The sequence below is a fragment of the Gymnoscopelus microlampas genome, assembly GCF_963454915.1.
Source record: "Gymnoscopelus microlampas genome assembly, chromosome: 3".
Classification (NCBI taxonomy): domain Eukaryota; kingdom Metazoa; phylum Chordata; class Actinopteri; order Myctophiformes; family Myctophidae; genus Gymnoscopelus; species Gymnoscopelus microlampas.
In genome coordinates, this window is record NC_139940.1 from 50,405,703 (window position 1) to 50,418,428 (window position 12,726).

Sequence of the window (12,726 nt, forward strand, 5' to 3'; positions counted from 1 at the left end):
GGCCTGGCCTGGAATCATACCTGGAGCAACCAGGGCCTCTGGCTTCCTAGGCGGGCTCACTAACCACTTAGGTATGGCCGCCCCCATAGCTGATGGTCTTCATCACCCAGAAGGGGTTTATGTCTCAATAATGACCCGCATCCAATTGATAATCCCTCTTATTACACGGCTACTTAATAAGGATATTAATACATTGACCCAAATGCAACAACAAAATGAAGGATTTCATTGCTTACGCTAGTAATGAAGGTAGTCCCCTAATGTATGCCAGGTGTGTCAAGTGCAACGCAGTCGCCTATGAAAACAACAGGATTTTTTGATAAAATGGAATCAATATTCTGCATTGTCTCATTTCTCGCTTCGAATGTTTTCAAAAACATTCTAGAGAGCAATGTTTAGCTGTAAATGACATGGTGTGTTTGTTTACATGGCTGCCAGGTTGTATACAGCTAAAAATCAAGCAGCGCAGATTGATATGAGCAGGTGCTCTCAGTCTTTGATTAGACAGAGGTCTGTTATTGAGCTCAGCGGTCATCGTTAAAAAAATAACTGAATTGAATGAATTTGTCAATTGACCGATCAGAATGGAGCGTTCACCCAAGCTGTGTAATAAGTGTGAATATACACACGTGCGTCTGTGTAAATGCACCATTTACCATTGTTACCATTTTACCTCTACACCAAGGCGCTGAACGTGTGGACGCACCTACTGGCGGCGTTTGTCATCCTGGTTAAGTGCCGAGAGATCGCCGAGACGGTGGACTTCCTGCGGGATCCGCACTCGCAGCCCCTCTTCATTGTGCTGGTGGCGGCCATCACCTACCTCACCTGCAGGTGCTTGTTTGTTTATATGTTAATTTATGTATTTATTCACAAAAAAAAAGGGTTGCAACTATTTTTATTAACAAATCGGCGACAAAATAATATATTTTAAAACTGTGAGATCTGTGATTTTGTGAATATGAGATTATTAACCGTTCCACACACCCCCCCCCCCCTTTTCAACCAGTGGTCGGGGACCACCAGTGGTTGGTCCAGGTGGTCCCTAGCTAAATGATGGAGAGTTGGTAACCAAATGGACACCCTTATACAGTATATCTTTAACTCTTGAGAGTGTAAAATACGGGTCCATTTGGTTTCATTTTACATCTGCATTACTTACTTATTAATCAAAGAAGTCTACACAATTAGAGAATGTAGAAAAAAACGTTATTTTGACAAAATCTTATCCAACGATAACACAATATTCTAAGTTTTGGGTCTGAGAGGGTCTAAATCTCATCCAACGGCAGTTCCGTGGCTCAAATGCCGAATAAATGATGGACCTTGACATGTGTAAAGGGGTTGAAAACCCCCGCCCTAAATGACTGTGCCGGCGTTGTCGTCCCCCCCCCCCCCCCGCAGCGCTCTGGCCCACCTGCTCTCCGCCAAGTCGGAGCTCTCCCACTACACCTTCTACTTCCTGGACTACGTGGGCGTGGCCGTGTACCAGTACGGCAGCGCCCTGGCGCACTACTACTACGCCATCGAGGAGGGCTGGCACGCCCGCGTGCGCGGCTTCTTCCTGCCCGCCGCCGCCTTCTTCGCCTGGCTCTCCTGCCTGGGCTGCTGCTACGGCAAGTTCGCCAGCCCCTCCATGCCCAAGTTCGCCCACAAGCTCTTCCAGGTGGTGCCCTCGGGCCTGGCCTACTGTCTGGACATCAGCCCCGTGCTCCACCGCATCTACAGCTGCCACCAGCAGGAGCAGGGCTGCTCCGACCAGGCCGTGTCCTACCACCGCCTCCAGGTTCGGCAGTCGCTTTCATTCGTTATCAGTCAGTGCGGTGTAAAGTAACTAAGTGCATTTGCTCAAGTACTGCACTTAAGGACAATTTTGAGGTCTTTTTTTTTTTACTTTACTGGAGTATTTCCAATTTTCAATACTTTTACTTCTACTCCGCTACATCTCAAAAGGCAAATATGGTACTGTTACTCCACTACGCTTACTTGAACACTTTAGTTACTAGTTACTTTGCAGATATGAATTATTATATTATAAAACATACATTAACCACTTATTAGCCAAATTAGGCTATTTGAAAATAGCATATCTACAAGGTCACATCGCGTTGTGAGCTTGTAGATCTGCTATTTTCAAACATTTTAGTACTTTTACTATTGGTACTTTAAATATATTTTAATGCCAATACTTTTGTACTTTTACTCAAGTAACACTTTGAACACAGGCCTTGTACTTGTAACAGAGTATTTTAATAATGTGGTATTGCTACTTTTACGTAAGTAAAACATTTGAGTACTTTTTCCACCACTGATTATCGTATTAATTATACAATCATTTTACAATCAGTATGACCTACGATCAATAATGCCAAAATGTCAGATCATTTTGCCATTTCACAAAAAGGTGCATGAATTCACTAAAACCCCTAGCGGCGGATTCAAGAATCAAGAATCAAGGTTATTGTCACATCACAGGTAGGCTCTATGCACAGCAGCCATATTATCACTTCCTTCACAGGTGTTACCAATGATACTAATGAAGGCTCTGTTCCATTTAGTCTAGCACAGTGGTTTCCACGACCCCATAACTCTGAGAGCGTACAAATGGAACCAAATGGACCCTTACAGGAAGCCCATGAGGGTCCCTGGACCCCAACTGTAGACCCACTGGTGAAGCAGAGTGTTTCCAGTGAGCCAACATGCAACAATATCAGCACCCTGACTCTGAGCAGAATGGAACGGAGCCTTCATTAGTATCATTGGCAACACCTGTGAATGTCTTTACAATATGGCTGCTGTGAATAGAGCCTATACGATAAAGATGCATCATGCTGGGGTTTAAGTGGTCAAGGAAAGTGTTATCGTCGACAGGCCAGCCTGGTGATCAGCCGGTGATCAGGCCTTGGTCAACAGTCAGACAGTAGCCTGATGGAAGCTGTTCAGGGATCTGGTGGTGGGATCTGGTTTGGCTTCTCACAATACGGATTGAGTAAAGGAAATCTGATCCTAGATCTGTACTTGGAGGCATTTAAAAAAGGCAGGTTGTGTCTTTCCAATCAGTCATTATGCTTGATGCATGACGTACGCGCTGCCATGGCAGCAGCTTTTGAGGCTTTTATTTGCGTAGGGTCCAGGAAGTTGCCTGCATCCACACAGCGTATGTTTGGTGTTTTCTTCTAAAATAGGCATGTCAAACAAGGTTGTTGCTTACAATAAACAGATAAATGACTGTGCTTTATTGCGCATCACATTTATATGCCTCTTTACACATACATCTTCCTCCCTGCCCTTACTATGCCATGCTGATGAGGATTATTTAAGTTTTTTCTCTCATTGTCATTGTTGTTTGTAGCACATTAAATTGCATTTAGCTTCTTGTGTCATGTGTCAGGTTCTGGTGTGGCGAGAACCCAAACACAGACAGCAAGGCGGGTAGTAAGAACACAATCTAACACTGGCATTTAAGGGATAGTTCAACATGACTTTTTTTCTATCAATTAGTCACCCCATGGAGACTTGAATCCATGGAGTTTTTTTTGTTTTTGTCGCATTCCTAAGCCAATAATTTGATGACCGGCAGCGATTCCGATAGGAGATTCCAACTGGAACCGCTGCCTACTGGTCCGCTGGTCATCAGAGTATTGGCTTAGGAATGCGACAAAAACTAAAACATATCCATGAATTCAAGTCTCCATGGGGTGACTAATCGATAGTAAAAAGGATAAATTTGTTTGTGAACTATCCCTTTAATACAGGTGACACAGGTGAACAAAGACAAGAACATGTCTAAAACAAACAAACCAAAACATGACTCAACAAGGACTGACTGGAGAACAAAGCTGATATACACATGAAGGCTGATTACAAATGTGATACAGCTGGAGCAAACAGAAACATAGAACCAAGAAAACTAGACCAGGGGAAACAAATGCGTAGAAATACAAGACCTAGAGACAATCAATGATACAAAAGTCTGTGACTGTGACAGTATGAGTAGTGACACATAAAACCTTGAAATTCGCTATTTTAGTGAAGTTGCATATTTATACCTGGGATTATTATATCGTGGAAACCTTATTTGTCCAAAAATGCTACTTTTCAGGATTCAAATAAAAAAATGCAAAAAAATAAATAAATCATGCTGCGTTTCGAGCTTCTGCTCGAAACGCAAAAGTATCATATTTGATACTTTTGTGTGACGCTGTAGGCTACTATGATCAGGTAGGGCATTAATTTACAAAAAAACACAAAAAGTTACAATATGGAGATAAAAGGTTTCTGCCCGACAACAACAACATCTTTTTTTGTCTGTGTATGATAGTTTTATTTAAAATACAATAAATGTAAGCCTTCCTGCAGTGGCGATTCTAGGGGGGGGGGTGGGGGGGGCAAACCCTTATCTTATATACGTCCACATATATACAGGCGGCCAATTTTGAATATGTCACATATATGATAAACATATATGTTACATATATAAAAACATATATGTTCATATATTTCCTTTGCCCCCCCTGCTGGTAGAGGCAAACATCGCCAACAGTATATGCCTTCCGGTAGGATAAATCTTAACATTTTCCCCCAATCTGGCAACCCTTTGCTACCAGGTGCTGTTCTTCCTGGCCAGCGCCTACTTCTTCGCCTACCCGCACCCGGAGCGCTGGTTCCCGGGCCGCTGTGACTTCGTGGGCCAGGGCCACCAGATCTTCCACGTGTTCCTGGTGCTGTGCACGCTGGTGCAGATCGAGGCGCTGCGCACGGACTTCACCGAGCGCCGGCCGCTCTACGAGCGCCTGCACGGCGACCTGGCGCACGACGCCGTCGCCCTCTTCATCTTCACCGCCTGCTGCAGCGCGCTCACCGCCTTCTACGTGCGCAAGCGCGTGCGCGCCTCCCTCCTGGAGAAGAAGGAGCACTGAGGAGGAGGAGGAGGAGGAGGAGGAGGAGGAGGACCGAGAGGACAACGCAAAGCGGTCTTGATTTGTTTGTTTTTTTACACTGGAGAGACGATGCATTACAGTTTTAAATGTTCACGTTGTTTAACCCATTAAGACCGGGAACGCATACTGTGTCATTTTAAGATTTCTTTGGGCTATTCAAAAATAGCAGATCTACAAGCTTGTAGATCTGCTATTTTTTGAAAAATTGTGCAAACCTTTGTCAAATGTCTCAACAAAATGTATTAATTTTTCTGAAAAACTATAGTTGCTATATCAGTGGTGATCCAACTTTTTTTCTTGTCAAGGACCCCCCAAAGTGATATGTTTTTGGCCGCCGATCCCCATCAACATATGTTGTTCTAGGGACCCCCCCAGAAGCAAAGATTTGAGTTAAAAATGTTGTTTTAAAAAATTAAAACATTATTCAACACAAATGTTCAAGATTTTTTCAATAATAGCAGATCTACAAGCTCGTAGCGCGGCACTCGGTGCCGCGCTACGAGCTTGTAGATCTGCTATTATTGAATAGCCCAAAGTATAAAATTATGGTTATAGCTATAAACATCTAAAATGACACGGTATGCGTTCTTAATGGGTTGACGTCAGCGGTTTGTTCCTGACAAACCTATGGTTTTTAATGTTGTTCATGTGGCCTGCCAAACGACAGTGTCCTGCTGGGCAAAGTGTTATTCCAGTAACTGTGTATTTTTGTGACTGACCATGGAAAAAAAAAGATTTTATTCTTTTCTCTTTTAGTTTTTTTGTTTCTTGCAGAACAGGTTGTACTTGTGATAGACACGGCAGAACATCTTTGCACATGGTAAAATGAAGGACACAAGTGGTCATGAAGAAAAAGTGATTGTTTTATTTTTTCCACAAGCTATTATCTCCAAAAAAAGAAAGAAATCACCATTCTCTCTGGTGAGAATCATCTTGGCCTCCAAAGTAGTTTTCACCAGTGGTTGAAAAGGTACTCACATTATTTAGGCTACTTGAGTAAAAGTACAAACTTATTGGCATCAAAATGTACTTAAAGTACCAAAACTAAAAGTACTCATTATGCAGAACGTCCCATTTCAAGTTTTCAAATGAAAATAGCTACAATCTACAAGCTCACAATGGCTATTTTCAAATGGCCGAAATGTATACAGGGCTAGTGGGTAAATGTATATTTTGTAATAATAATCCAAATCTACAAAGTAACTAGTAACTCAAGTTTTCAAATAAAGATAGGGGAGTAAAAGTACAATATTTGGATCCGAAATGTAGTGGAGTAGAAGTAAAGGTATTGGAAATTGGAAATGCTCAAGTAAAGTACAAATACCTCAAAATTGTACTTACCGGTAAGTACGGTAAATGTACTTAGTTACTTTACACCACTGGTTTTCACTAAAGATTCTGAAAGAATGTTGCAGCTCGACAAATAAGATATGAGCTCTTTAACGCATCGAGCAGACAAATTGAGTCAACATGTATTAAGAATGCCTTTTTTTAACCGAACATAACCATGTTTTGATATGTATCGTGACCCGCCTCACCTAATCAAATTGCGGCTCTTTATTCAGCGTATTTATTTTTGTAATTTTGTGTCTCATGATATTTCAAGGCTTCTGCTCTCTCTCTCTCACTAACTGGCTTCCTGCTGTACTTTTATGAAATGCTCTTTTGACCTCAAAAACAGGGACGTTTGCATTTGTGTCCCTTTTTTTTCATGGCGGTAAAACACTGTGCCACAATATATTACCGAATGAGTGCTGGAAGTGATATGTTTCTGTTAAAATGAGACTCGAATAGCTCTATATTCCTATAGTAAACAATGCTATAGCACATTTTGTCCAGCAACGGCAGTCTCCCAGTCTCTCCAGCTCTTTAGTAAACAGAAAATACATTTTCAGGTGGGACACCGATTCCATCCCTTCAGGAGAGGGTTTAGTAAACCCATTTAGAGCTGAAAAGCTTATACGTTCTTATACCCTTCAACCCGGGAAAGCATCTGTGTCATTTTAGATGTTGCTATGTATATAGAAAACTTGGGTTTGGATTTAGAAGGCGTTTTTAAAAATCGGTCTAAATGGGTTACATTTTTATAGTTCCAATTCAAATGTTGTCTGCAATTGCTTTTGTAGCATCGATTACTTTTGAGAATATAGAACCATATAACTATTTAACAAAAAAAATGTTTTGTTTTGGCCAAAACATCACTTACAGCACCGTTAAGAACTAGTTTGCAAGCCAAACGTACCTCTATACTAAAGGGAGACCTTCTCTGTGTTAGTGAACGGTGCAGAGCAATGAGGCTGGCACTCAACACTAGAAGAATTCTGTGCCCAAGATTTACTATGATGTCTGTGTTTTGACAATGTTGTTTTTTTTGTACTCAAAGAGGGCTGGTACTGCAGCGTTTGCCTTTTCACGCCCCATGATGTCAATGCCTTCGTGTGCATTGTTATTTTGGTTGGTTTGTTAGACTTGACTGACTTGCTATAAAGCCCTATGAGAGTATGTTGTTCTGGTGTATCTGTATATCGTCACTGTCCGTTGGAAACCTTGTAGGCCTATGTCCGAGACCGTTACTTTTCAGGAAATGGGAAACCCAACGTGGTTATTATTTTGTCACAAGCTCTTGTTAATACTTTATATTGATATACATATTTATAAAAACCCACAGACAGACTTTAACCACTTTCACAATGTTTCAAACCTAGCTTTTACACAACACGGTTGTATGACAAGTAGGGCATTAATTTATTAAAAATGGTAATGTGGAAATACAAGGTTTCTGCCTGACAGCGGCAATTTTAATTTAATGTGTGTGTGTGTGTGTGTGTGTGTGTGTGTGTGTGTGTGTGTGTGTGCGTGTGCGTGTGCGTGTGCGTGTGCTTCTAAGCATGTCTTTGAGTTTACATGTGTTGGTATGTGGTTCAGATGTGAATGTCTAGAGCGTCGCCTTGCACTGCTTTCTTGTGTTGTGAATATAAAACCGTGACCACTCATTTCCCACACATGTTCTGTTTTTTTCCCCCCCGTATTTTTGTCAAATCCTGTCTTGTCCCAGGTTCCCACCCGTCTATTCATGATCAGCTATACTGCAGTGGTTCTCAAAGAGGGGTCCAGGGACCCTCATGGTTCCCTGAGGGTGTTCCGAATGGACCCTTACAGGTCTGTAACTCTGAGAGTGTACCAGCCATTTGGTTCCACTGGTACACTCAGAGTTATAGGGGTCCTTGGAATTAAAAAGGTTTGAGAACCAGTGAGCTACTTTCTGGTTTCTATAGAAGTTTGTTTGGTGACACGCTGCTTTTGTTGTGGCGGAGAAGAGAAAAGAAACAAACATATACCCTGATGTCACATAAAATGACAAACATGACAAAATAGTAATGCTGGGTTCACACTGGCAGCTACAAAAAGATACAAAGCGACACGGCATTCCTGTCGCTAAGTCGCTGTCCGAGTGTTGAGCGACACGCTTGTTGGGGCGAGTGCAAGAAAAATATAAAGGAAAATATGAAGCCTGGGGTTAAAAAAAAACAATACACGCGTAACTACCCCATTTACAAGAAGGAATTGTGTGGTTAAACAACACTTTGTCACCTTCTTAAACTAATGGCATACGTTCTTTTTCAGAAAAAAAATAAAAACTGATCCAGAACAAAACTATATGATATTTCTTAATCATTTCACCCAAAACGTTTATAACAAATTATGACTGTCTGTCAGTTATGTAGCATAAGAGATGTAAATAGGTTTAAATATGATTAAACTTGACTTAGGCCAAAACAAATGCCTAAGTCTAGAGTAAATCAGTAAATCATTTGGCCTAAGTCACAAAACCATGTGACTTAGGCAAAAAAAAGCCTATTTTGGCCTAAGTCACACTAGGGAGATAGGCCATTCTACTAAAATGGGAGGGAACAGCATGATCCTTTTCAATTAGGTGATAGGCGATTTTACCAGAGGTGGCCAGTGTCATGAGGAGCTGACTTAGGCAAAAATTACATTTTCCTCAAAAAATGGCCATTAGTTTAAGAAGGTGACGACTTTTTTTTGTAGCTCTATAGCTGCAGTTGAAGCCAGCTCCACTAGGATTGTAGCTTTGTAGATTTTGTAGCAGAGCTACGTCGCTTTGTATCCTCATGCCGCCGGCTTCCATTGAAAATGAACGGTGGCCTGTAGACTAGCTTTGTCGCTGCCAGTGTGAACGCAGCATAACGCCCCTTCCCCTCGTAGGGGGGCTGCCGCTGATGTCATGAGTTCAGGACTTTTGGTTGACATCAGCGATCTAATCTCCGCCACAGTTTGTGCCAATGACTCTGTTACAGCGGCAGTGAGGCTATGACCAACGCAAAACATTGAACTCCTCTCACAATCATGCAACAGGTTGACATGATATTAAGGCTGTACTATGTAACTTTTTTTGTGGGAATACAATGTTATTTTGTAAAATATGTACGGTAGAGTATATTAATACATTATAACATATACAATTGTGGTGGTTGTATTTTGTCTCCCTGCTCTTCTATTGAGACGTTTTAGATCCTGTGTGTGGTTTGACAAGTGGCGCTAGCCTGAGGGTCAACATTCAGTTTCTCCCCTGAGCAAGCAGGTAGGCTCTATTGGCTCAGTGGTAAAACAACAAAACAAATATGCAGCGCTTGCGCAGGAGACCCCCGGTTTGAATCTGGGGTGAAGCAGGAAAGTTCCAGAGTGCAGCTTTAAGTGGTTTCCACAGTAATGAGTTACTTGCCATGTCGTTGCTGTCAGGTGGAAACCTCATATGTCCACAACTGTTACTTTTCAGGAAGTTTTTTTTTAAATAGCAAAAATAGAAGATCTACAAGTTGAAAATGTGAACACGATTTGAGCTTGTATTTATTCCTAGTTTTGTGTGACACTGTACGACAAAGTAGGGTATTAAGTTACGAAAGAAACACATAAAAACGTTCAAATATGGAGATGAGAGGTTTCTGCCCGACAGCAACGATATATTCCACATAATAAGCTTTAATCCTGGTCAGGAATCCTTATAAAAATGTTAAATGTTAAAACTCATTAAATGACACTACTGACCTGATGTTATTGTGCACTGCCTGGGTGTTCTGAACTTTTATACAAATCATGGCACTGGTGATAGCCAAATGTACCCTGTATGTATCTGTGTGCGTTGGCACTGGTGATAGCCAAATGTACCCTATACTGTATGTATGTGTACCTGGGGACGGGGCCAGTGGGACCAGAATGTTTTATGCCTATTTTAAAAAAAAGAACAGTACAATACTGTATGTGGTTATAATGACTGTACTAATATTCTGTTGTATTTAAGTAAATAAAGTGTTACAGTAATGTATGTTTTGCGTGTTCCGTGTTTATGCTGCCGATGACGAAAACATGTACACATTTACAGGTCACATTTACATCTTTATAGATGAATTGGCCAAAGGGGGGCGCTATAAGAATCGATTGAAAATGTGAACTTTGGCCAGGCATGTCATCCCTCGTTTTTACCTACAACCATGAAACCTGTAACCTGCTGCTTACACGTATGCCTCTACTTTACGAGGAACACATCTGTGACCCATAAACTCCACTCAAAACATTAGACGTAACAAACCAAGACTGTGTGTCAAATGTGTTCAAACCTTTAATTTGAACTTTTATTGACATAATTAGAACATTATGAAAGTCGAGTGTGACCATGATAAAAACACGGCATAGTCTCAGACTGAATTCTTGCTTGTAACCCTATTTTGTAATTTATTATGGTATTTATGGTGTTTGACTGTATTGACGTTTTACTGTATGCTCTGTTTTGTTACTAGCATCTCTTGCTAAATCCTGTGTATTTGCAGTGCATTATAGGCATTGTTAATTTATACATGTTGTCCATGACCACACACTTGCTAGTCTGGGATGGTTCAGGGTAGAAGACAGGGTTCAGTTTAGTCTGGGAGGGCTCATGGTAGAAGACAGGGTTAAGTTTAGTTTGGGATGGCTCATGGTTACATTTAGTCTGGAATGGCTCAGGGTAGTATACAGGGTTACGTTTAGTCTGAGATGGCTCAGGGTAGAAGACAGGGTTAATACGTTTTGTCTTGGATGGCTCGGGGTAGAAGACAGGGTTAAGTTTAGTCTGGGATGGCTCAGGGTGGAAGACAGGGTTAAGTTTAGTTTGGGATGGCTCATGGTTACATTTAGTCTGGAATGGCTCAGGGTAGAATACAGGGTTAAGTTTAGTCTGAGATGGCTCAGGGTAGAAGACAGGGTTAATAAGTTTTGTCTTCGATGGCTCGGGGTAGAAGACAGGCTCAAGTTTAGTCTGGGAAGGCTCAGGGTAGAAGACAGGGTTAATACGTTTTGTCTTGGATGGCTCGGGGTAGAAGACAGGGTTAAGTTTAGTCTGGGATGGCTCAGGGTGGAAGACAGGGTGAATACATTTAGTCTGGGATGGCTCAGGGTAGAAGACAGGATTAAGCAAATATCAATGGGATTGGTATTTAAGATAGTCAAAGGGACAGTGCCCTTAATACCCTCATACCTGACTAACTAAGCCTACTTCTCCAAAGCGAGTGACAATCACAACACGTGATGGAGCGACCATGATCTGGTAGGAGCTACCACCCAAATGTAGAACAAACATGAGAAAATGCTCATTCTACTGCTCTGCCACCAACATGTGTGGAATTTGGAACAGCATCCATTAAAGGATGTGAAACACTGGTTTCTTCCAAAACTGGCCTGAAAAAGCATCTATCAGGAGACAACAAGGGGAGGTACATGTAATTATATCTCCTTTGTACATGCAGTGTTTGTATTTGTTCATGACTATTGTGTTTCATGCTATGTTGATGAATTGCATACATAGGACCACAATGGAAACAAGTCCCCAGGACGTTTTAGTGTTATTCTTATAGTCTCAATGTCTTGCTGTACCACATGCTGTTTACACTTCTGACTAAAAAGTATTCAATCAATCAATCAAAAAAAAAACTCCCAAATAAACAAATGAATGAAAAGAAAAGTGAAGCAGGTTCCAACAGATGAACACGTTCCTGTCTATGGGGCAATACTCCACACAGACAGCAGAGGGCAGCAGCGTACTGACTGCTCTGCTCCACATAGCAAAGGAGATGAAGAGATGAGAGGTTTTGAATAATGGAAGAGTACTCTGATATTGTACTCAAGTAAGAGTATCAATACCACAAGGTAGACAATGTTTTACAACCATTAATGTATTCAAAACATCACTTGAGTAAAAGTAGCTTACACAAGTATTAGCATATAATTACAGTATAAAAGCAGTGCTCATTATGCAGAATGGTCCATTGTAGTATTGGAATAAATGTTGTTCATGGGAGGGGCTGGTTTTAATCACGTTATGTGCTGCTGGGTAGATTAAACCTATAGATATTAGATAGATGCTAGTAAAAACATGGTATCTGTGGCTACTGTATGTATTTTAGTTTGTTATTCAGAAAACTAGGATTTAGAAGGTGTTTGTAAAATCGGCCTTAGGTCTAAATGGGTTTAGCCAGGTTCAGACAGGTTTGTTGCATCACAGGAGCAGGGCACTTATAACTAAAAGAACAGAGGCACAGGAGAAGAGGAAATTAAAACCTTTTTTATTTAGGGTGCAAAAAGGTCCTCACAGGTCTTGATGAAAATGTGTTCCTGACATTGAAACATTGTACTTGCACCCGTACGTGCACCCTACATGCACCCTGGTATTTGCACCCAACTTGCACTCTAACTAAAAAGGCTTTAATTCACAAACTCTTGAAAGTTCAAGTTG

General features: G+C 41.3%; 2 protein-coding genes across 2 annotated transcripts in view; both read left to right on the forward strand.

The window, feature by feature from the left end:
• Nucleotides 1-5,307, forward strand: part of paqr7b (progestin and adipoQ receptor family member VII, b) — a 19,280-nt gene extending 13,973 nt beyond the window's left edge. The window contains exons 3-5 of the mRNA XM_084053164.1: nt 686-834; nt 1,405-1,786; nt 4,608-5,307. Coding sequence (XP_083909290.1) covers nt 686-834; nt 1,405-1,786; nt 4,608-4,919 — 843 coding nt within the window. The 3' untranslated portion in view covers nt 4,920-5,307. The remainder of the gene's footprint in view (nt 1-685; nt 835-1,404; nt 1,787-4,607) is intronic.
• Nucleotides 1-12,726, forward strand: part of LOC311042422 (NACHT, LRR and PYD domains-containing protein 3-like) — a 447,659-nt gene that overhangs the window by 301,933 nt on the left and 133,000 nt on the right. The gene's annotated exons all lie outside the window — the stretch shown is intronic.